General features: G+C 43.6%; 1 protein-coding gene across 8 annotated transcripts in view; it reads left to right on the top strand.

Moving 5' to 3' along the window:
- Positions 1-4,308: 4,308 nt before the first annotated feature.
- The window catches only part of XPNPEP1 (X-prolyl aminopeptidase 1), a 55,460-nt gene continuing 35,187 nt past the window's right edge, over positions 4,309-24,581 (top strand). For 2 of the 8 annotated variants that reach the window (XM_032608462.1, XM_032608461.1), the window contains exons 1-3: positions 4,309-4,450; positions 12,076-12,164; positions 17,080-17,204. In XM_032608462.1, the coding sequence (XP_032464353.1) occupies positions 4,419-4,450; positions 12,076-12,164; positions 17,080-17,204 (246 nt within the window). In that variant the 5' untranslated portion in view covers positions 4,309-4,418. Of the gene's footprint in view, positions 4,547-4,949; positions 5,073-5,137; positions 5,333-12,075; positions 12,165-17,079; positions 17,205-24,581 lie in introns of all 8 variants that reach the window. The other 6 variants (XM_032608460.1, XM_032608459.1, XM_032608463.1 and 3 more) reach the window with 6 other exon arrangements.

The following is a 24,581-nucleotide window of genomic DNA, read 5'->3' as shown; positions in this document are numbered from 1 at the left end:
TAACCACAAGCCTATCTTTCAGTTAACTTTACAGACAATAAGACCATATTATAACAATTTATGAGAGCCTCACTCATCACTGTTCCTATAACTATCAATTTTATTAGAACAAATTGAAATGTTTGAAAAGGTTAAAACCAACCTCTGAAGTTTGTAATTTTGTTTGAGAGCTTACAGGAATCTCTCTTTTCTCAGTTCTCTCACCTGGGTGTTTACGAAAAAGGATGTCGCCCTTCGCCGCAATCCTTGGTCCGGGCATCAACCAGTTATCAAGTTGAATATTGAAGGACTACTATTGCTTGTGGTGCTCAGATTTGAAGGCTGGAACAGGCTCCCCATTCTCTCTTCAAAGGTGAAAGGCTCAGAGAAATGATTAGTGCTTTGAATTTCTTTTAAATTAAAAAATAAATCTCAAAAAACACAAAGAAGCAGAGCAAAATTAAGATCATCCCAAATTCTGCCAACTTGAGATAAGCATTATTAATATTTTGTGGATCATTTTCTTTTTATTCTAAAAAATAAATCTATATCAGTGTAGACATATTTATATAAGATTATAAAAATGGGATATTACATTGTTTTACAATCTATCAATACTTGTTCCATTTCTTAGTTTAAGATTATCAATATTAATACAATTATATCTACTTCATGCATAAAATCCAGTTGTATAGATGAAACATAATTTACTTAAATGATTCAGCAAGGAGTCTTTTGATTGCAAGTGACAGAAAATCCATATCAAACTGACTTAAACACAAAAGGAAATTTTTTGGCTGACATCTGAAAAGTCTAGTGGGAGATCTGGTTTAAGGCATGGCAGGATTCAGGGATCAAATGATGTTATGAGGTTTCCGCTTCTCTTTCTCTTTGCTCTGCCTTCTGCTGCTTTGGTGCCATCCACACGCTGCACATAGAGGCAGCAGTTCCAGAGTGGATACATCCAGGTTTTTGCCTGGCAAAGGTGAACAAGGCTCTCTTCCAGCACTCACCATGGAAATTTTGTTGCACTGGTCCCAAAGCAATTTCTGAGCCTATCACTGTGGCTTGTGCCTGGAATCCAAGTGTTTCACCAAATAACACAGACTGAGAATGAGAGAGGGAGGGATGGAAGAAAAGATGGGTCCTTAGAGGGAAATAGGAGGAGGCTTACCAGAAGAATAATGGATGAATGTTGTGTGGCCAACATAACAGTTCTGCAATGCATACTCTTGGACATTTCGAAGTCATCTTGTATTGTTTCCTAGGGCTTTTGTAAAAAACTACCACAAACTAGGTGGCTCAAACAGAAATTTATTGTCTCACAGCTCTGGAGGCTGGAAGTCCAAGATCAGGGTATCCTCAGTGTTGGTTCCTTCTGAGGGCCAGGATGGAAAATCTGTTTCATGTCTCTCTCCTAGCTTCTGGTGGTTTGCTGGCAGTCTTTGGAGTTCTTTGGCTTGTAGATGCATTGCCCTGATTTTTGTTTTCATTTTCACATGGCATTTTCTCTGTGTCCAAATTCCCTCTTTTTATAAGGACATCAGTAATTTGGATTAGGGGTCCACTCTGCCCCAGTACAACCTTATCTTTACTAATTACATCTACAACAACCCTATTTCCAAATAGTGTCACATTTTGAGGTATAGGGGGTTGAGGCTTCAACATATGAATTTTGGGAGGACACAGTTCAACCCATAACATGTTTCCACACAATGTTTCTGGCTACATTTAAAACCCATCCAGTCTGAGTTTGAATGATGAATCCAGTTGCCTCCCGCTTTCCACTGTGTAAACTAGGAGGTTGGATGAGGTGACCTCTAGGGTCCCTTCTATATAACTTAGTGATGATTAAGTGTTTGGGGGCTAGGAATCCATCCTGCTGCCTGAATGTATACAACACTCCAACCACTTACTAGCTTGCGGACTTTGGGCAAGTGACTCAACCACTGTAAATCTGTCTCCTCAACCAGTAAAATGAGGATTACAGTCGTTTGCTCATTGGGTTGTTGTGGGCTAGGCAAACAGCACTCAGTAAATGTTAGTGTAACTGTTCCACCTCTTCAAACATGTGAGGACTGCAGAGATAGGAGAAGAGCCTGATATAACCTCAGTGTTCTCACCCTCTGCTGATAATTCGGCTCAATAATTTCTCCCTGAGGTTCTCCTGAAAGAAATTCAAGAAGGGGAGGGATGCTTTGTTATCCTGCAAACAGAAATTCAAATCCAGTTCAGAGAACACAAAGTATTTCTCTTTCTCGCCTAAAGCCAGATGCGATAAATCTTGAGCAGCCTCCTCCTAGGCGATGTGATTACGAAATACCTGTTCCCTTTAGGTCCCACTTATCTGTCTCTCAGACATCTCCTTTTTTTTTTCGTACAACTTGATCTTGCCCACCATCTTTTAGATGTGGGCTGGAACCAGTCATTATATTTACATTCTTTTTTTTTTTTTGGCTCCATAAATTTGGGGAAATGAAGCAGACGGTCTGCTGCTTTACAAGGCGCCACATCTTTTAGTTCTTTTATACTTTTTCTACAGGGTCTAATTTAGCTTGTCTAAATGCTGACTGAATAACAGCTAGAACTCTAAGCTCTTGCAGGCAGCATAACTTACTTGTGATACAGGTGTACCAGGGGTTCACCAAGGTCAAAGCAAGAGGTGCAGATCACTTTTAAAAATGTGGTCACTTTCGGGGCTTCCCTGGTGGCGTAGTGGTTGAGAGTCTGCCTGCCGATGCAGGGGACACGGGTTCGTGCCCCAGTCCGGGAAGAGCCCACATGCCGTGGAGCGGCTGGGCCCGTGAGCCATGGCCGCTGAGCCTGCGCGTCCGGAGCCTGTGCTCCGCAACGGGAGAGGCCACAACAGTGAGAAGCCTGCATACAGCAAAAAATAAATAAATAAGAATGTGGTCACTTTCATTTAGCAAATATTTCTGAAGTGCTGACTCTGTTCTGGGAGCTGTTCTAAGCACCAGGTCATAACAATGAACAAGAGAGCGACCATCCCTACCCTTGAGTACTGCACATTCTGGGGACATTCACTGATGCAGAAAATATGTAATGAGAACTTACTGCATGTCAGGTATTGTTCATCATTAAACAACACAGATACCATTCCTGCACTGATGGCTATGGTGTGTGTGTGTGTGTGTGTGTGTGTGTGTGTGTGTGAAGTGTGTGTGTGTGTGTGTGTGTGTGTGTGTAAAGTAGGGGGCAGAATACAATACATATAAATACATTTTTTAAATCATGTTAAATGATAATAAGTGTTACAGAAAAAAACTGAGCAGGTTAAGGGGGATTAGGAATGTTGGGGGTGGTTTACAATTTTAAATAGGGTGGTCAGGGTAGATCTGTTGAGAAGGTGATACTTGAGCAAAGATTAGAAGGCAAGGGGAGGGAAAGGTGAGGAAGGGACCCTGGATTTGGGGGGAAGAGCAAGTCCAAGGGCCCTGGGGCATGAGTGTGCCTGGCTTTTTCAAGGAAAGCAAGGAGGTCAGATTCACTGGAGCAGAGCGATCAGTGTGAGAACAGCAGGAAATGGTTAGGGGCAAATCAAGCAGAGATTTTAGCCTGAGTGAAATGAGGAACCATTAGAAAGTGCTAAGCAGAGCACGGCCTTAGACTTCAAAGGACTGAGCTGGCTGCTGTGTTTAGACTAGACTGTGCAGGTGCCCGTGGCATTAGGGAAGCCTGAGTAATCAATCCCAAAGGTGAGAAGGTAGTGACGCTGACCTAGAGGGGGGACAGGTGTGGGTAGTGAGGAGCGGTTGGATTAGGGATCTGTTTTGAAGACACGGCCGACACGATTTTCTGACAGACTGGACGTGGGGTGTAAAAGAGGCAGGGATGACTCCAAGATCTAGCCACTGATTGTTTGGTGGAGCACAGTTGTGTTTTGGTGCATTGGGCCAGGAGTGCCGTTCGGACATTGTAAGTCTGAGGAGCCTATTGGCTATCCAAGTGGAGTGTGCAGCGGGATTTTGCCTGTATAAGTGATCTGGGGGATATAGTAAAGCTTCAGGAAGTGAGGTCGTGCTGAGGTACTTCCAGAACCGGCCACGTCCTCCTAAAAGCTAGAACATCCCTGAAGGGCAGCTCATCGCGCCGCAGCCCCTTCAGCCGACAAAGTCCTTCTTTTTCCTCCTTGGGGAATGGCGAGAAAAATGAACAGAACTGACGCGCCGCGGCACAGCCTCCACCCTCTCGCTCGCCGCAAGGAAAGACGCGATGCGGGCTGGGATGGGAACGCAGACGGGTCCCGGGGGGTGGGGCGGTCTGGAGGGCGGGTGGGCGGGTGCCTGCGGGTGGGCGGGGCCGCGGCGCGGGCGTACGTCACAGAGGCGGGCGAGGCCGGCCTCCTTCCCTCTCGCAGGTCCACGGGAGATCAGCTGGTCTGCGCTGCTGTGACGTGGGCCGGGGTACGTCACCGCCGAATGGCAGCCTCCAGAAAGGCACCGCGAGTAAGGTGAGGGCACTCTGCCGCGGAGCCGGTGTCCGGGCAGCGCGCGCCACCCCCGGCCCCGAGCGCGCATGTTGCACTCTGGAGGGCAGGGACGAGCGGGTGAGGAGCGGCGGGCTGCCCACCGCAGTCGGGCGCCGGCCGGGGCTGACCGGAGCCCCCGCGAGCGAGGCCACGGGGAGGGAGCCATGCAGCCGGGCAAGTTCCGGTTCGTTTCCGGCGGGGTCGCGGGCATCCCCGGGCAGCCCGAGCCGGGTCCCCGGACAAGTGTGTGTGCGGAGCTGCGGCGCTCGGCCTGAGGGGGCGGTGGCCATCGCAGCCCCCTCCCCGGCCCGGCCAGAGGCCCCGCTGTGGCAGGAAGTTGACCCCTCCGGGCCTCTCCCGGGGTTCGGGGAGGCGGGCGAGCCCCTGCCCTCGCCCCTCTACCCTGGGAATCTAATTCTCAAATTACAGTATGACAGTATGACACCTTCAGTTCGTCTTCCTGATCTGTCACCGCCACTAGGATCGGCAGCCGCGGCCCTTCCCACCTAGATGGTTTCAGAGGCTGTGTACGGGAATACTTGGGCATAATCTCCAGGAAAATCCCACCAGTAACCTGCCCTGGGTTCTCCCTGGATTCAGGGAGGTGAGAAGGATAATCCTCTGGTTTCACATTAAACGGCTTTCAGCCTGTGCTTCCGCCACAACCAGGGTATACTTACCAGAGCAGCTGACAAAATGGGAGACTGAGAGATACGTTGAGATGTCACAAAGGCCAGAAGCCAAACTCCCTGGCAATCCACACGGGATCAGCTGTCCTCTGAACAGTTGCAACTTGAATGAAGAGGCTGGACAGCATGACCAGACTCACTTGCTGAACACAGACCATGGCTTGTGCTTGTATTTGTGAGTGGACAGATCCCAAGCTGACCTTGACCTGGACTTGGCCTTGCCACAGCATGTTGGGGATGAGTAGAGGACCTGCCCGCTTGGTGAAAGGGTGTCTGATGTGCGGCTAACCTGCATGGGGAAGGAGCTGCCTATGTGTTAAGTGCTGGAAGTGGGGTCAGGCAAGTGGATAATGAGTTCTCTTTCTAGAAACTTATAGGCCGAGAAGTAGCCTTTGAGGAAGTAGCCTTTGAGGACCAAGTTGGTCTTTGCTGGATTCATAGAATCACAACATTTTAAGGGTAGAAGGGTCTTTCAGTATCAGCTGAGAGAGCCTCCTTACCTCACACAAGAGGCAATTGAGAGGCTGAGAGAAGGGAGGCCATTTGCCCCAGGCACCTCCCCTAATGGCAGAATTTGAGTGCCATTCAGTGTAAACATGACTTAGTTTAGGTGATGGAAACTAAACTCAAATGGACTTATGTAAGGGGGTGAGCTGGCTTCTAGTGCAGCTGAGTCCACGAGACCACACTGGCATCAGACTTGGCTTCTTTCTTACACCTCTTGGCTCTGATTTCTTCAGTGTTGGCTTCATTCTCAGGCAGACTTTCTCCTTTGGCCAGTTATGACAGTTGTAGTCTGACAGCCCCCGCAGAAATAGAGCCCTTTTACCCAATGGTTGGAGCAGAAATTCCAGATCTGATCCTCGCTGGACTGATTTGATCCTAATGTCCATCCCTGAACCGATCATTGTGATTTGGAGGGATGGAATGAGCAGGTCTGGGTCCCAGTACTTGGTGGGTGAGTGGGTGAGACTCATTCCAACTCTGTGGACTGAAGGTGGAGAAGAGACGTTCTCAGAAGGAAAACCTAGGTGCTCTGATCAAAAGAAGGAGGGTTGGATTCTGGGTAGGCAAAATAACACTGCCCACTTCTTCATCCTAGAACTTGTTCCATTCTCCCCTTGTCTCACCTCACAGGGCATGATTGAGCATTTTGGTCCTTGTTTTGCCCCATCCTGAATGATATACATGTACGATTCTCATCATGGACTGGGGGAAGGGGGAGGGTAACAACACTGCGGGGAGTTCTTTTAAAAGAGAGATGGAGAAAAATGTGCCATAACCATCTTATAAAAAGATTGAATAGGAAGTTCTCTGCATGCTTCTTTCTTCTTACCCATCTCATGGCACATCATGACACTGAGAAGGTGTAGACTGAAGAAGTCCTGGTCAGGAGAAGAGCACTGAGCTGGAGGTTGGCAGGCCTGGACTCCAGTTCTAGCTGTGTCATCCTGTAGCCCCGAGGCCTTGAGCAAATTGTGTGATCTCTGTTTCTCAGTTTCTTTCTAGAGGGAGGAGCTGAGCTGGATCATCCCTGAGGTATATTCTAGCTCTAACATTTAATGATAGCCCTGCTTTGACTGAGAGTCTGAGAATGTGTCTGTCCAAGTAAGTGAAGGGTAGATGGATCTTGGACTCTGCAGAGACCAGGGTATGACAGGAGCATGACCATTTTAATGTTTAGCTGCTTTGTGGCTTGTTTGATCCTTACAGGCAGGTGGAGGTGGTGATGCTGACAGAGAGAGCTTAAACTCAAGTTCTCTGTGAGCATCAGCTGTCAGACCTGATTTCTGGTCTTGGCTTTGCAGCTCCTGATGTGTATGGCCTGTGGCAAGTTATCTTTGTTTCTTCTCTTGTGAAGTGAATGAATAGGGCTACTTCTGAATAACCTCCCTCCAGCTCTCTTGTCCTGTGTCTGAACCAGTCACTGGCACCAGTTAAATTTGAATAGATAGAGAAATTGACTTCCTTGGCTCACCATCTTGTAAATGTGCCTATGAAGTCAAGGGAGATCAGGTGAGAATGTGACTTGTATCGCTGTCCGAGAAAAGGAGGTTTCTTACTTTGTAAAATATAACAGCTTTATTGAGATATAATTCATGTACCACACAATTCACCTATTAAAAAGTACAATTAAGTGGTTTTGAGAATATTCCCAGAGTTGTACAACCATTACCACGGTCAATTTTTAGAACATTTTAATCCTCCACAGAAGAAACCCTGTACACATTGCAGTCACTCCTCATTTCCCCAACTCCACCGCTGCCCTAGGCAACCATTAATCTACTTTCTGTCTCTATGGATTTGCCCATTCTGGACACTGAATATGGAATCAAACAATATATGGTCTAATTTGACTGGCTTTTTTCACTTAGCATAAAATGTGTTCCAGGTTTACTGTGATGTAGCATGTGTCAGTAATTATTCCTTTTTATTGCCAAATAATATTCCATTGTGTGTTTAGACCACTTTTATTTATCCATCAATTGATGGATGTTTGGGTTGTTTCTACTTCTTGGCCATTATGAATAATGCTGCTATGAACATTTGTGTGTAAGCTTTTTTTTTTTTTTTTCCATTTTGGGCATTTTAACATGGAGACAAAAGCGGTAACAATAGCAAAGCAAAAAAAAAATAATAAAGACCAATATTTAACCTTCCCATCACCCAAGTCTCACACTGAAGTTCTATTCCCGTGTCTCCCATAAGCACTACTGAACTAAAAAATCTATTTTAAAGCATCCAAACCAGTCCAGACCCTCTCAAAACCAAGAGCCCCAGCCAGAGCTGTTGTCTCTCTTGGGTCCAAGCGAGAGGAGGTTTCCGGGAAAGGCACCTCATAACTCACGCAGTGCAACGCCGGGGACGGGTTCGGGCACAGGGCACTTGGCAGGGAACCGGGGTGGCAGTCACAGCCTCTGTGCTGGCACGCAGGGAAGGGGACTTCTTCTGTGATCCCAACTATTTGGTTACACAGCCAAGCAAACGTGACTAGAGAGTTGGGTTAGCGGAACAGGAACCCGGGCCTCGGAAACAGACCAGGCCGCTTCCAGCAGGATCCAGTGGGGGGAAGGGGGTTGGAATACAGACAGAAGCACAAAGGCAATAAAGGCTGATTGTGTGTAAGCTTTTATGTGGACTTAGTTTTCTTCGGTATGCACTTAGGAGTGGAATTGCTGGGTCATAGGCTAACTCTGTATTTAATCTTTTCAGGAATGCTAGACAATTTTCCAAAGCTATTATACCATTTTACATTCCTACCAGCAATGTCTGGGTGTCCCAATTTTCCCACATCCTTGCCCATACTTGTTACTGTCTGTTTTTTTTTATTTGTTTGTTTGTTTTTAATTATAATCTTCCTGGTGGATGTGAAGTGGTATCTCATTGTGGTTTTGATTTGCATTTCCCTAATGAATGATGATGTTGAAAATCTTTTCATGTGATTATTGGCCACTTGTATATCTTCTTAGGAGAAATATCTATTAAAGCCTTTGACCATTTAAAAATTGTAATATTTGTCTTTTTATTTTTGAGTTGTAATAGTTATATACTCTGGATACTAGAATCTTATCATATATATGAGTTGCACATATTTTCTCATTTTATGGGTTGTCTTTTCACTTTCTTTATGGTATCCTTTGAAGCATAAAAGTCTTTAATTTAGTGAAGTCCAGTCTATTTATTTTTGTTTTGAGGCATGTGCTTTTGATGTCATATCTAAGAAATCATTGCCTAATTCAAGGTCAGGCAGATTTATGCCTGTGTTTTCTTCTAAAAAAACATTTATGTCTGTGTGATCCATTTTGAGTTAAGTTTTGTATATAGTGTGAGGGTAGATGGTCAGCTTGGTTCTTCTACATGTGAATATCCAGGTGTCCCATCATCATTTGTTGAAGAGACTATAGTTTTCTCCGTTGAATGGTACCCTTGTAAAAAATTGGCGGTAAATGTGACGGTTTATTTCTGAATTCCATTTCATTGATCTATAAGTCTATCCTTTTGCCAGTACCACACTGTCTTGATTACTGTAGGTTTATTCGTTTTGAAGTCAGGAAGGGTGAATCCTTCAACTTTGTTCTTTTTCATGATTGTTTTGGTTATTCTGGATTCCTTGCATTTCCGTATGAATTTAGGATCTGCTTGTAAATTTCTACATAGAAGCCAGCCAGAATTGGATAGGAATTGCATTGAATCTGTAGATTATTTGGGGGAGTATTGCCATTTTAACAATATTGTCTTCCAACCCATGAACATGGAAAGTCTTTCCATTTATTTAGGTCTTCTTTAATTTCTTACAAAATGCTTTGTAGTTTTCAGAGTATAGGTTTTTTACCTCTTTTGTTAAATTTATTCCTAGGTATTTATTGGTTTGATGCTGTCATAAATGAACTTTTCTTAATTTCATTTTTGCATTGTCCATTGCAAGTATGTAGAAATACAACTGATTTTTGTATATTGATTTAATATACTGCATTCTTCTTCTTCTTCTTCTTTTATTGGCCACGTTACATGACATGCAGGATCTTAGTTCCCCAACCAGGGATCGAACCCGTGTCCCTGCAGTGGAAGTGTGGAGTCCTAACCACTGGACCACCAGGGAATGCCCTGTATCCTGCATTCTTGATGAGCTTGTTTGCTAGTTCTGATTTTTTGTGTGGATTCTTTAGGATTTTCTATATTGAAGATAATGCCATTTGCAGTAGAGATAGTTTTACTTCCTTTTTGCTAATCTGGATGGCTTTTGTTTTAGTTTCTTGCCTTATTGCCCTGGATAGGACCTCCAGCACAATCTTGACTAGAGGTAGCAAGAGTGGACATCTCTATTTTGTTCCTGATCTTAGGGAGAAAGCATTCAGCCTTTTGACATTAAGGTTGATGTTAGCCATGGCTTTTGTAGTATTCTTGATCAGACTGAGGAACTTCTCCTTTTCTAGTTTGTTGAGTATTTTCATCATGAAGGGGTGTTGGATTTTGTCAAATGCTTTTTCTGTGTTTATTGAGATGATGATGTAGTTTTTGTTCTTTATTCTATTGACATTGTGTATTACATTAATTTTTATATGTTGAACCAATCTTGAATACCTGGGATAAATTCCACTTGGTGATGGTGTGTGATCCTTTTATATCTTACTAGATTCAGTTTGCTAGTATTTTGTTGAGGATATTTGCATTTATATTTATAAGAAATATTTAGGTACCTTACTTTTTAATGAAAGAATATACAGTTCCCCCAGTAAAGGACACCTCATTCTGTCCAAGTAAATTAAAGTAGCAGCCATCTAAGAGCAGGCCTGGAGTGACTGGTGAAAATGTCTGGCTGTGTGGTGGTCTAAGCACATACAAGTGTGGTAAAATTAAAACTATTTTTAAGTTCATAGCTGAATAAAATCTAAAACCCTTTCTATAGCCAACAAGAGGCTCCTTGTTGCCTCTGATCTTGTCTCCTAACCGCTTACCTCCCTGTCCTCCAACACACACATCAATACCACACTGGCCTCCTTGCTTTCCTTCAGGTATACCATGCTTTAGGGCCCTTGCACTTGCTGTTCCCCTTTTCTGGAGTGTTCTTCCCCTAGACATCCACATGGCTCCATCCCTCACTTTTTTTTAGGTCTCTGCTAAAATGTCATCTGTTAGTAAAGAGGCCTTGCCTGGCAACCCCATCTAAAATAACCTTTCCTCTTACCTCTCTGACACTGTCTTCCCCTTGCCCTGCTTGACTTTTTTTCATAGAACACATACTGCCTGTTAGACTGTTTTCTTGTGTCTGTTGCCTCTCCTCCTATATCCTCCCCTTCTAGGATCCTCCTGCTTTCCCCTGCCCCACCATGTAAACCTCTTGAGGTCAGAGATGTTCTCTGTTTTGTTCACTGTCGTGTCTAGAATAGGGCCTGGATTATAGAAGATTTTCAGTAATTCAGTAAATATTTGTTGACTGAGTGGGCTTGAAAGAAAGAGAAGTCCTCAGGTGCCAGAAATGTAGGGGAGCTTAAAGCCTTCATGGCATCTGGTAAACTGAGCCTTGAGGGATTATACATGCCGTAGGCCTTCGTAGTTGGGGTCCACAGCACCAGACTATCCTTGTATGAGGACAGGACACTTGTATGTAAATCTCCTTGCTGAGAAGTTAAAGTGAAAATTAATCTCAGAAGCAAACAGCAGTGACAGCAGTGCTTGTACAATCCAGGATATATACATATTCTGAGGGATTATACACACTGTAGGCCTTCGTAGTTGGGGTCCACGGCACCAGACTATCCTTGTATGAGGACAGGACACTTGTATGTAAATTTCCTTGCTAAGAAGTTAAAGTGAAAATTAATCTCAGAAGCAAACAACAGTGACAGTAGTGCTTGTACAATCCAGGATACGTCTCATTCTCATAGATAAAATAGTCTGTGAGTCTATAAGAAAAAGAATGACCCACCAAGAGGGAGCCAGCAGACCGAGCAAACTTGAGGATTATTATTCCAAGACCTTCTAATGGAGGGTCTGAAATGAATTTTAAAATAAGGGCCCCAAATAATTAAAGCTAAGAGAAGGAATAGAAACCATAGTGAAGGAATATGACACCATGAAGAAAGGACAGGCAAATTTGAAAAAGAACCAAATAGAACTGTACATGTGAAAAATATAGTCATTGCAAATAAAATATTTTTAGACTAGTTAAACAGGAGATTAGACATAGCTGAAGAGAAATCATGAATTAGAGATTGAGACTGAGAAGGTTTACCTGCTAATGGTCTTGTTGTATCTGCAAGTTTTATCTGAAACTTATTTCATCACTGATACTGGGTTGAGAGTTCTTCTGACTCACGAAGGAAAACGGCTAAGTCAAGTTGATGTTCCTCTCTGACTAAGCCTTGCCACGGTTACTAAGGTCAAAGTCTGCAATATCCTGTTCTTTCTCTTCCTTAGGGCAAACTACCAGGATTTTCAGCTGAAAAATCTAAGAATAATTGAACCTAACGAGGCGACACACTCAGGAGACCCAGGTGTAGAAACAGGTAATAATTTTGTCTGTTACTGAGATGGAACATCTCAAAAGGATTTTGGGTTCCCTTACCCCAACACCAAGTTGGGAGAGAAGAGAGGGTAAGGGATTAATAATTGATCATACGTGGGGATGAAGGGATATATATCTGGAAATTAAAAACCATTTTGTCTTTTGGTTTCCCGGGTTGTTGGTTATTGTTTTTATGTGTGTGTGTGTGTGTGTGTGTGTGTGTGTGTGTGTGTATAGCTATTTTTCAGTAGAAAGTTAGAGTTATGGTTTTTGCATTTCTTGTTCTTGGGATGGTGGTGATGGTGGTGGTAGAGGTAGAGACAGGTTGTTATTGAAAATGTCCTATTCTGATTTTTCTAATTTCTAATGTAATCCTTTATTGACCACCTTAGAGATTAGCTTTCAGTTTTCATCATAAGACTATGAAATAAGAAAAGTTTATGGTGTATTATTGTGCTTTATAAATTGAATGGGCATTCAGGAAAATCTTTTTGGGAAAATTTTCTGGAACCGTATCCTCTTCCCAGGACTGGTTAGTTATATTATTGGGTTGCCAGAAACCTGAATTCTGAAAAGTGGTGTATTTCTATATTTCTGGCCCATGTAAACTGGTGCTTTTCTGTGGGCTACCCAGGAGAACTATAGTGTTTCCTTCTAGTTGACTGAAAAAATCAATCCTGTGAAGCACATTAGAAACCATAACGGATCTTTCTTTGGAAGGTCAATGCTGCAGCTACATCCAGTTTTAGGTCCTTTTTCTTTAAAAATGTAGGTGTATCCAACACATTTGGGGCCGTGTTAGGAGGGAGGAGAGGAAGGAATGGGAAACAGAGGAAGTAGGAAAGGGAAAAGTGATAGAATAATTGAATTTAGAGTTTGAAGAGAACTTACGTTTCTTTTTATTACATATGAAGAAATAGAGGTTCAGGGAGCTTCAGTTGTCTGAGGTTGTAAATCCCAGCTGGAAACTGGAAAGCTTCAGTTGTCTGAGGTTGTAAATCCCAGCTGGAAACTGGAGCCCACTTGTTTCGATTCCTTTGGTCTTAGAATGCTTTAAGAGAGCCTCTGTTATGTCCCCTAGATAATATGATCTAATAGAGCGTGGGCTTGGTGATTGGCTAGAGCTTGGGTCCTGGTCCTGATAACCCAGCTGATTTGGGCAAGGATTTAACTCCTGTTTATTTATCTGTAAAATGGGAATAGTGAAATCTCCCTGGGGGGGATTATTGTGAGAATTAACCACTAATGTATGTAAAGCCCTTGGCCCTTGCTCAGCAGTGGGACAGAGAAACAAACCACCATCTCTAAAGCTGTGGATGCTGGAAAAGCAGCTTGGCATCTGTACAAACGTTAAGATGCTGAAATTGGAGTAAACTAGTCCCTTCTCTTCTTATAACAAGGCATGGAGGAATCCCAGCTGGTGCTTCAGATTCAGATTCAAATAATATTTCTTGAGCTTCTACAATGTATCAGATGCTGTGCATGGAGCTTTCACACATGCTGTCATGTTAAATTCTCCTAGCCACCCAGTGAGGTAAATAGGGTGTGCTCTTCATGTACTTCCAAGCAGTGAAAAGTCTTTTGTTTGTGATAAAGGCTGAAGGTTTAGGAGCTTATGTCTAAAAGCAGACCCACATATGCAAGAGACTTTCAAATGAGTCATTCTTTTTAAAGCATGATTTTAAAATGCCTGGCAATGTATGGGCTAATTTTACATCATGGCCTAGGTTTGTTGTTCTTGGCTCCCCGCTTCCCTGCACACCCTGATTAGCTCTTGGCTGCTTCTAACATTTCTGAAAAGTAATGGGATATGGAATGAGCAGATGCTATTATACAGCATCTTCTAGGATCCTAGCTTTCTTTCACTGAAGATTCATTACTGTTATGCTGAGTCTGAAAAGATCATAGACACAAAGTTGTGATATTCAGCCATCTTTGAGTGAGTGTATGCATATGTTAGGTGCTTGGCTAGATACGTGGATTCAGAGATGAAGATGACATGGTCTCTGCCTTAAGGAGAAGCAATATATACACCTAATGCACCATTTATCACGTTGCTTTCATAGTTAGTTAATTGTGTATCTACCTCTAGTAATTGCAAACACAACATTTACTATATGCCAGGCCCTGTTTCTAAGTGCTTAGTATATAGTAGCCCATTTAATCCTCATAAAAATTACCCTATGAGGATCACCAGCCATAATTTTCACCTCCGCCATCTTGACTCATTTCAGCTGCTGCCACCTCAGTGGCTGGGTCTTATAATTATACCTGCTTTGTCTCCTCCTCAGCTCTTGCTGCTCACCCATTCAGTCACTTTTAAGGCCTGTTGGCCTGTGGCCACCTCTCCCTCAGCCACCTTTGCCCATTGTATCCTCCTCCTTGATAGGTGCTTCCACTGCCACAGCCCATTCGTTACCTCAGCCACTGCCCCTTATCACATCTTTTTTTTTTAACATCTTTATTGGGGTATAATTGCTTTACAATGGTGTGTTAGTTTCTGCTTTATAACAAAGGGAATCAGTTATACATATACATATGTTCCCATATCTCTTCCCTCTTGCATCTCCCTCCCTCCCACCCTCCCTATCCCACCCCTCCAGGCGGTCACAAAGCACCGAGCTGATCTCCCTGTGCTATGCGGCTGCTTCCCACCCCTTATCACATCTTATCTGTTAGTTGTGGTATTGGGAGTTCTTTCATTGGGTCTGATATAGGTGACAGGTGGCTGCATCAGACTCAGGACACTGACCAAATATGAAGGGCATGAAGGATGAGGAAGGAAGGCGCAGGGGAAATGTTGATAGTGGTGAGGGGGGCAGGTGGCATTGTGGAGGGAAGTGCGAAGATGCCACTATAGTGGAGTGAAACTGAGGTTGCTGGTGATTCTGGGGAGGCCAGTCAAGAGGAGGAATGTAATGATGAGGCAGGAGATGGTGATGAAGGTCAGAATGTGGTGTTGAGAAGGCCGGTTGTGGTGACCAGGAAGCAGAGGATGTCTTTGACCGGCTCCATTTTGCCTTTGATGGTTTTCAGTTTGTAATTGAGGATTTTGTGCTTGCCATTAGTTCTGTTGACTTCATTGATCAAGTCAGTAACAAAATATCGATCCATACTACAGTCAGTGCTATAAACACCCAGTCAGTGCCATCAAAATCTGTTAAGTCAGGATGTGCCCAAATAGAAGCCAAATTCTATGAGGAAATTAATGATCTTGAAAGAAAATATACTGGCTGCTGTCATATAGTTGCTTTTTAAAATTCCAGATGCTCAGGCTCTACTCCAGACTAATTAAATAAGTTCCCCAGGTAGTTCTTATGTGCAGCCGAGGTTGGAATACTGCTCCAAAGGATGTCTGCGTTTTTGCTTGACTTTTAAAAATGTTAAATTGCTCAGAAATATGGTTCGGAAACACAGATTTATTCTGAAGCTCCTGAAAGACGTCATAATAAAGTTTTCAGATGCTGGCAAGCTTATGAGGTCATAATAGGCTTCATTTTGAACCCAATGAAGGTATTGACATATAAATTTAGGTCAGATTAGATACTTCTGATCCCTCTTTTTCAAGTACATGAGAAATTATAGGCTCAGTAGGTCAGACAAAAGGAAAGGATGTCCCTCTGAAAAGTATTCAGAAGCATCTGTAATGCAGGGATCATGGACATGTTTGAATCATGAATAGGACCATTTCCATTGTCTCTCTCTTTGAGTACTTCTGTGTTTTGGAGACTTCTGAGTGGGAGCCCTGAGGCCAGCAGTTGAAGCTGCCCTTGCAGATTATGAATAAAATGGAGCACTTTTTCAGTGAGTCCCAAGAGTAGTAGTATGGTACCTCGTAGGGGAATCTGTTGGAGATAACCATAAAGACTGAGGCTTTTATAGCCTAAGGTGCTGGTGATGATGGAGAAGCAGCAGATAAAAATGCTAAAGAAAAAAACCAAAAAAAGGATCTATACCTAGCAGAGTACAAGCCACAGTGAGCCAGGGTGTAAATTCTGTACTGCAGGATAACCTGTAGTACAATAGCCTCAACGTATATTACTTACAGCATTGTACATTAGGATGTTTTTGGTTAAGTCAGGTATTTTTTATTTGTTTAAAAAATGGGTTGGCAAAATCCAAAAGTCTGACAACAACAAATGGTGGCTAGGATGTGGACCAGCAGGAACTTGCATTCATTAATGGTGGGAATGCAAAATGGTACAACCACTTTAGAAGACATTTTGGTAGTTTCTTACAAAACCAAATATACTCTTACCATGTGATCCAGCAATCATGTTCCTTGGTATTTATCCAAAGGAATTGAAAACTTATGTCTACAGAAAAACCTGCAACATGGATGTTTTATTTTTATTCATAATCACCAAAACTTGGGAGCAACCAAGGTGTCCTTCAGTTTGTGAATGACTAAACAAACTGTGGTACATCCAGACAATGAAATATTATTCAGCAATGAAAAGAGATGAGCTATTAATCCATGAAGTGACATGGAGGAATCTTAAATGCATATTGCTAAGTGAAAGAAGCCTATCTGAAAAGGCTATATACTGTAAGATTACAACAATATGACTTTCTGGAAAAGGCAAAACTATGGAGACAGTAAAAAGATTAGTCATTCCAATGGATTGGGGGGAGGGGAAAGAAGGATGAATAGACTGAGCAGAGAGGATTTTTAGGGCAATGAAAACTATTAAACTATTAAATCATAATGATGGATACGTGTCATTATACATTTGTCAAAACCCATAGAGTATACAGCACCAACAGTGAACCCTAATGTAAACTGTGGACTTCGGGGGATCGTGATGTGTCAATATAGATCATCAGTTATAACAAATGTACCACTCTGGTACTTAACTAGTCATTGAGTGGCGTGGAGCAGTCTGGTTTTGGTACAAACTCTCCTGTTGTTGCAGACAGCAGAATGGCTCCAAAGGTAACTTCGGAGCTGCTTCGGCAGCTGAGACAAGCCATGAGGAACCTGGAGTATGTGACAGAACCAATCCAGGCCTACATCATCCCGTCGGGAGATGCCCACCAGGTACTGAGTGGAGATGGGCTGGTGATGGAACTCGTCAGCCCCTCGTTTCTTTTTATTCCTTTCCCTCAGCCCCAATGTGTTTGTAGGATTCAAGTTGTCAACCTACATCTAAGCATGTTCTCCAGGGCTAGGCACAGGGACCTGTGTCCAGTAGAGTCTCGCTGAATGCTTATTGATTTGGCCCTGGCTTCCTTATTTCCAATGTATATAGCTAGCTTTCAATAAATTGTGGAAGAATTAGGAGATAAACGAAGGGGCAGAAGTCTGGACCTCTCTGTTGCTGATGCACTTTACCCCATCTCCTTTGCCACACCATGTCCCCAGCAGAATTGTCTGTCCTACCTCCCTTCTCCCCATCCAGACTATCCTGTCCCACTGGCACAGCCAGAAGGGCAGCCAGAAATTCATCTTGGATCTCCACTCTAGCAGGTTTTAGGGATGATTCTGTATATTACCCCAGTCATCCCCCCAGCCACCGCCTTTGGTGGAAGCATTTCAATAAGTGCCCTCTATATCTGAGAACACGAGTGATTTAATTATGGGAGAGTCGGGTTTAGAGAGGTGGAGACTGCATGTGATGGGCCTGAAAAGCAGAGGACGAAAGGATTCTAGGATTTACTTTTTTAGCTCATTGAGTCAGCAGGTGTTTGGATGCCTACACCATGGTCATGGTACTGCAGGGTTACAAAGACGAATTTAAGTTTGAATTCCTGCCCTCCCTGTGTTTACGGTTTAGTAGAGACCTGAGACGGTATACAAAGTGCTATTCTTCCATAGGGTCACCTACACATATACTTTTTATAGCCTTTTTTATGTGCACTGCCTTAGGTATGGTACATGACACAAAGATGAGAATGGTCCTGGTCTCAAGAAGCACACAGTTCAGTGATGGAGTTAAGATATGCATACACATGTCTATATTGCAAGGTGGAATGTCGATGTTACATCAAGAAAATCTGGGCAGAGGGCTGTGAATGTTTGAGGGTAAGAGGGGAGGGTGATGGAAGGCTTCATGGGCACGGGAGGCATGTGAACTTGGCCTTGAAGGACGCATAGAGTTGGGTAAATAGAGAAGGGGGAAGGGATTCTAGATAGAAGGATTAGTAGGAGCAAAGGCAGAGAAGCAGGGAAGCTTAGAGTGCTTTTCAGAAGCAAGGTGGTAAGTTCATCTGGCAAAAGCCTAAGGAAATAAAAAGCAATAGTCAGAAATACTGGTGTTCTAGAATTCTTTAGTTGCAGGCAATAGAAACAACCTTGAAGTACTTTGAGCAATAAAAATACTGCTTTATAAGGATTTAGGGGCAGGGCCACTGCACTGGCACAACTCCAGGTTGTGAATGGTACTCTCTGGAGTTGTGCCTCAGGTAGGATGTCCCGTGGAACCTGAAGGCAGGGTGCAGCTGGCCCCCTAGGAGGACTGGAATGGGAGGGGTTTCAGCTCTTGCTGCAGATAAGTTTCTTTCTGTCTCAGGCAACAAGGTAGATAGTGAATAGATGGCCACCCCACAGTTTCTGCATGTATATCTCTTTATCTGTTACTTTCAAGATACCAGATTGAGCCAGAACCTTAATTCCAAATCCAGAGTCCTGGGTGAGAACTTGATCGGTGTAGTAGCTTGGTGTTTACCCTTGGTCACTGTGAGTGTATAAGTACGTGTGTGTGCGTGTGTGTGTGTGTGTGTGTGTGCATGCGTGCTCACATGTGAGATCACGTGTGGCACTGACATGACTGATGAGGGTCTGCCATGATGGAGGGGGTGGCAGATAAGGGTATTACTGTAAGCTGAAGCTAAGTTCCCCAAAGAGGTCCACTCTAGCTGACCTCCTTTCTGCCCCTCCTCCAACGGTGGCAAACCATATTGTCATGACAATATCAGGCCAGTGTTAACCTGGGGACAGCATCAAGATTGGACCCCTGCTTGGAGGCACAGGAGATTTCCTGGCCTCAGGAGCAAATGAAGGGCTGAAATGAATAACCAAAGGGATTGGACGATTTGAGGCAACAGCACGACATTCAGGATATTTTGATGTTTAGAACAGAGTTTCCCAAACCGTATTCTACAGCATTCCTGTTGTGTGTTTTTTTTTTTTTTTTTTTGAGGTATGTGGGCCTCTCACTGTTGTGGCCTCTCCTGTTGTGGAGCACAGGCTCTGGACGCGCAGGCTCAGCAGCCATGGCTCACGGGCCCAGCCGCTCCGCGGCATGTGGGATCTTCCCGGACTGGGGCACGAACCCGCATCCCCTGCATCGGCAGGCGGACTCTCAACCACTGCGCCACCAGGGAAGCCCTCCTGTTGTGTTTTGTAAGGTGTTCTGCAAAAAATGTAGTCAGGGGTCAAGAAAATAGTGAAATGAGCTGAACAGTTCCTTTTTTTTTTATTGTGGTAAAAAAACTTAACATTTAACTATTTTTCACACCACTGTACAATGCATCAGTGTTAACTGCGTACACATAATTGTACAGCAGATCTCTAGAACTTTTCCGTCTTACAAACCTGAAACTACAGCCACTGAACACCTCTCCCTGTCCCTGCCGACTGCCATCCTACTTTCTAAGAATTTGACCACCTTAGGTGCCTCATCTAAGTGGAATCATGCAGTATTGTCTTTTGGTAACTGGCTTATTTCACTTAGTGTAATGTCCTCAAGATTCATCCATGTTGTAGCTTATGACGGGATTTCCTTCTTTTTTAAGGCTAAATAATAATCCATTGTATGCATATACTACATTTTCTTTATTCATTTGTTTATGAACATTCAGGTTGCTTCCACCTCTTGGCTCTTGTGAATAATGCTGCACTGAACATGGATCTGTAAATGTGTAAGCTCTTGTTCAGTTCTTTTGGATATATACCTGAAGTGGGATTGCTGGATCCTATAGTAATTCTATTTTTAATTTTTTCAGGAACCTCCATACTGTTTCCCATGGTGGCCATGCCATTTTACATTTACCCCAACAGCGTACAAGAATTCCAATTTCTTTACATCCTTGCCGGCACTTGTTATTTCTTTTTTTTTGATGGTGGTGTCCTAATGGATATGAGGTAATATGTCGTGGTTTTGACTTGTGTTTCCCTGGTGATTAGTGATGTTGAGCATCCTTTCATGTGCTTGTTGGCCATTTGTGTATCTTCTTTGGAGAAGTGTCTATTCAAGTCCTTTGCCCATTTGAACAGCTTCTTAACTGTAGGACTTCTCAGGGCCTTTAACGTCTGAGTGTGTACTGTACAACTGTAAGGAACAGATGAGGTATTCAGCATTTTTCAGATTTAAATGTCCACGGAATTTCCACAGTCACCTCAGGAGTGGGGTAGGGACTCTGTTCCATGGAATTCCTTAGTCTGTTGACCTTCAGTAGCACTTTTGGTACCACAGTGGGTTTGAACTTGCTCCTTGAAGACGTGAGAGGAAGCGGAGGTGTAAAGAGGAGAGGCCCCTGAAGATGAGGGTTTGGCAAGTAGAAGTGGTTGAAGGGGTGAAGGGGGAGGTGGGAGAACAATGTGTAAGTGTAGGAGAAGCAGCAGATCAGGCCAGAAAGGGGCTGTTGGCACGTGAGAAAGCTGAGGTGGCCGTGTAGTATAATGTTAAATTTAGTAGGCGGGGGAGGTAAGGAGAGACTGGTGGGGTTTAGGGCGGGGCTTTGGTAACAGAATTCTTCCATTCACCTCTGTTCTCTAGATGAACAAGATTCACCAACTTCATAGGAACCAAAGTTTCATCTTGACTAAGGGCTGGATGAGTAGGTAGGGTAGCCAACATAGCTTGGGCCTGAGGAGGTATAAGTGGCAGAGGAACTGGGCATCCCACCATTTAAGAAGGGCAGACCTTGTCCTTGTCCTCAAGGAACTCCTTTTTTCTTCTCCTGCCTGGCCCAGGCTTCAGCCTTTGGACTTGGGCCTCCTGTCACATGGATTCTCTGCTGGATTCACCAGTGGTGTTTTTCATTCTCTGCCTTTCAACTGATTGGATGCAGCCCATGTGTATCGGTGAGGGCGATCTTTATTGGGTCTACCATTTCAAATGTTAATCTTTTCCAGAAGCAACCTCACAGACACACCGAGAAATAATGTTTTACCAGCTGGCTATCTGGGAATCCCTTAGCAAGTCAAGTTGACACATAACATTAACCCTCATAGCACTAGCACACTGTTTTCCGAAACTGGGTCTCTCCTTTGAAAGGGTCTCACAGGCTGTTGTGGAGCAGGAGCCAAACTCCTACTAGTTCTGCTTTATTTATGAACCTTCACCTCTAGGCGAGGCCTCATTGTATGGAAAGATTTGACCTGTGAGTATTACTTGCAGTAACCTTTGAAGGTTTCCAGTTAAGGGTGTGCTGGAAGCTTTGTAGTGTTGGTATTTCAGTTTCAGTTTTCTTTTGCCTGGAGTTAGGATAAAATCTGTGTTTACTGGTAGGGGACGTTCTTGTTGCCAAGCCAAGTTTATCTTGATGTTCTTGGTCCTGGGTGCTGTTCCTGAGCCAACTTTTTTTGGTATCATAATGCTGGTTTTTGGTCTAATGCCCTGATTGATGTTTTAAAATTCTGTCTTTGACATTAGTTGTGACCTAATAGACCCAAAGCAATTTCCTATTCAGCTTTGGGAATGGCAGTGACACTGGCCAAACCCCAGTGATGTTCCAGGCTTTCCCTCAGTGTTTCACCTCCTGCTAATGGATCTGGAATATCAGAATTGGATGGCTCCTCCCTAAAGGAGGAAGTTGAAGCTCTAATCCTGGAAAAATGTGTTTTCCAGCAACATCCTGAAAACACAAAAAGTTAAGCTTGCTTGATATGAGCTGGCACTTTTATTGCAGAAGTCTCTATTTGTTTAGGCTTCACAAACTTATATTCTTGTACTCTTGCTGTCCTCTTCTCTCTCACTTCCCTCCCCACTACCCCCCCCCATTTTTCTTTTATAATCTTTGGTTATCATTTCTATTGCTGTAGCTTAGCCATCTGCCTTACAAGACGGGGGAAGTTGTGTTTTGCTTGTCTGGTGCATATTTCCTGACTACCATATCAGGGCTAAGTATTGGGACAAATGTAAAAGGCAAGCAGTTAGCATACAGGTAAGCGTATGGGCTCTAGAAACTGTCTGGGTTCAGGTGGCAGATTTGCCACTTAACTAGCTGCTTGACCTCAAGTAAGTTACCTCAAACTCCTAAGTGTCAGGTAAACTCTCTGCGTCTCAGTTTCCCCACCAGCAAAAATGGGACAGTGACATATCTATCTCTTAGGGCTGTTGTTAGGATCAAATGAGTTAATAGATATAAATGCTTAAAGCATGTCTGTCACCTAATAAGTCTCATTATATTAGCTGCTATTTCTGTTGTTGTTATTATTATTATTATAGAAATGAATGAGGGAAAATATTCCCTTAAAGAGGTTAAAGAGTAGATAGCCCCAGTCACAAATCTAACACAAAATGAGACTAGTAAATGTCACAGGAAAGAACTTAATCAGCACTGTCCAGTAGAAGTATATGAGGCACATATGTAGTTTTAACTATTCTAATAGCCATAGTAAAAAAAAAGTAAAAAGAAACAGTGAAATTATTTTTAATAATACATTTTATTTACCCCAGTATGTCCAAAATATTATCATTTCATCACATCATCAGTATAAAAAATCATTAGTGAGATAGTTTACATTTCTTTTTTTATACTGAGTCTTCAATTCCGGTATGTATTTCATTACAAAACATCTCAACTTGAATGTGGAATGTTCATTGGAAATATTTGATCTGTATTTAGATTTCATAAAATTTACAGTTGAAAAAGTGGCCTTACATACCAAAGTTGTTCTAAACATACTTAAAAAGTTTTGTAATAACTGAGCCTTGAGCATCAGTTTTAAAATTTATATTTAAATTAGTTGAAATAAAATCAGACATTTAGTTTCTCAGTCACATTAGCCACATTTCAAGTGCTTGGTAGCTACATGTGTCTGGTGGCTACTCTAATGCTAAGCGCAGATTTAAAGTGTGGACTGAACTCATAGGTGAGAGGGAATATTTTAAGCTGGCAGGGTCAAGGAAGGCTTCATGATGGAAATGCATTTAAACTGGAATGTGAACAGGTAGAATTTGGGTGCTTATAGGTAGAGAGGTGCAGGAAATACCATGGGCAAATCCATGGACGTAGGAGAACATGAATAATGATAACCCTAAAGAAGAAAGAATAATAGGGTCTGGTCAAGGCGACTCAGGAGCCACCAGAGTCAGGAGTTTAGGTCTCTGTTACACAGCAGGGACCCACTGAAGGTCTTTGAATAAGAGAGTGACACGATCAATCAACGGGAGCAGTGTTCAGTGTGGATTGGAGAAGGGAGACACTGGGAACTGAGAAGCCTGTTCCAAAGCCAGTGCAGGATCCCAGCGTCGGGGTACAGAGGGCCTGGACTTGGGTGCTGGTCTTAGGAGCAGAGAAGAAGGGAAGGATTTGGAGGAGAAGCGGTAGATAGATTGAGCGAGGACCTTGCAGGCAGATGACCGAGGGAACTGGGAAGTTTGGAAGCTGAGAGGGTTTGTGGTGCCATCCAAAGAAAGAAATGAGAAGCCCCACGTTCCTTGTTTCAGGTCCTGTGGAGAGGAGGGCCCTCGTTGGGATGACTATTAAGTGGGACTCTGGGTCCTTGCCAGGACTGTGAGGACAGGAAGTGCTGGCTTTGTGTGTGACCTGCCGCAGGAGCCTCCTCAGTAATAGAGAGGCTGCTGTGCTCTGGGGCTCTTGTTCCTGTTTCGTTTCAGGCTAGATTCAGGGTTGATGGAATTTCTCCTACGGGTTGGGGAGGGGGAGGGTGTTAGAGAAATGAAGAGGAGTCTTGAATTCTGTCCTTTGTGTACTTTCCAAAGCACAAATACACACACCCACACACTGTTGCATGTTGGAGACAACACGCACCCCGAATATGTAATTGTGCAAGGACTTGGCACTCCAGGGGTCTGCTCCTCTCTGTCCTTTCGACTCTAAGGTTTTTTTCTTTTAAACTCAGAACAATGGTTGTAGTATTAATGAGTTTGGGCCCAGGGGGACTTTTTCAGCGAGGAAGTGTCCATTCTCTCTTGTAATCTGGGTGTTTTCTTGTACCTTCTAAGCCAAATGTTGGGACTTGCGGGCACGACTGGCCCCAAACCAGGAGAATCATTGGCTGGGGCCAGAACTGAACTGGCCCCACCTTTGAGAATTCCGAACTCTTCATCCTCCCCTTCTGTGAGGCCCCCTCGTCTGCTGTTGGGCTCAGCTTAGTCCACAGATCCCATCCTTGTGGGGGCGGCTCTGCCACCTTGAGCTTTTGGCTGTGTTTATAGTTCCTCCTTCTGGAAGACATGACTCCAATTTTCCAAAACTCTTTTTGATTCTACTCCCATTCCTCCAG

This window comes from Phocoena sinus, chromosome 16, assembly GCF_008692025.1.
Source record: "Phocoena sinus isolate mPhoSin1 chromosome 16, mPhoSin1.pri, whole genome shotgun sequence".
NCBI lineage: Eukaryota > Metazoa > Chordata > Mammalia > Artiodactyla > Phocoenidae > Phocoena > Phocoena sinus.
The sequence above is the reverse complement of the archived record's forward strand: the minus strand, read 5'-3'. Positions and strand labels throughout refer to the sequence as shown.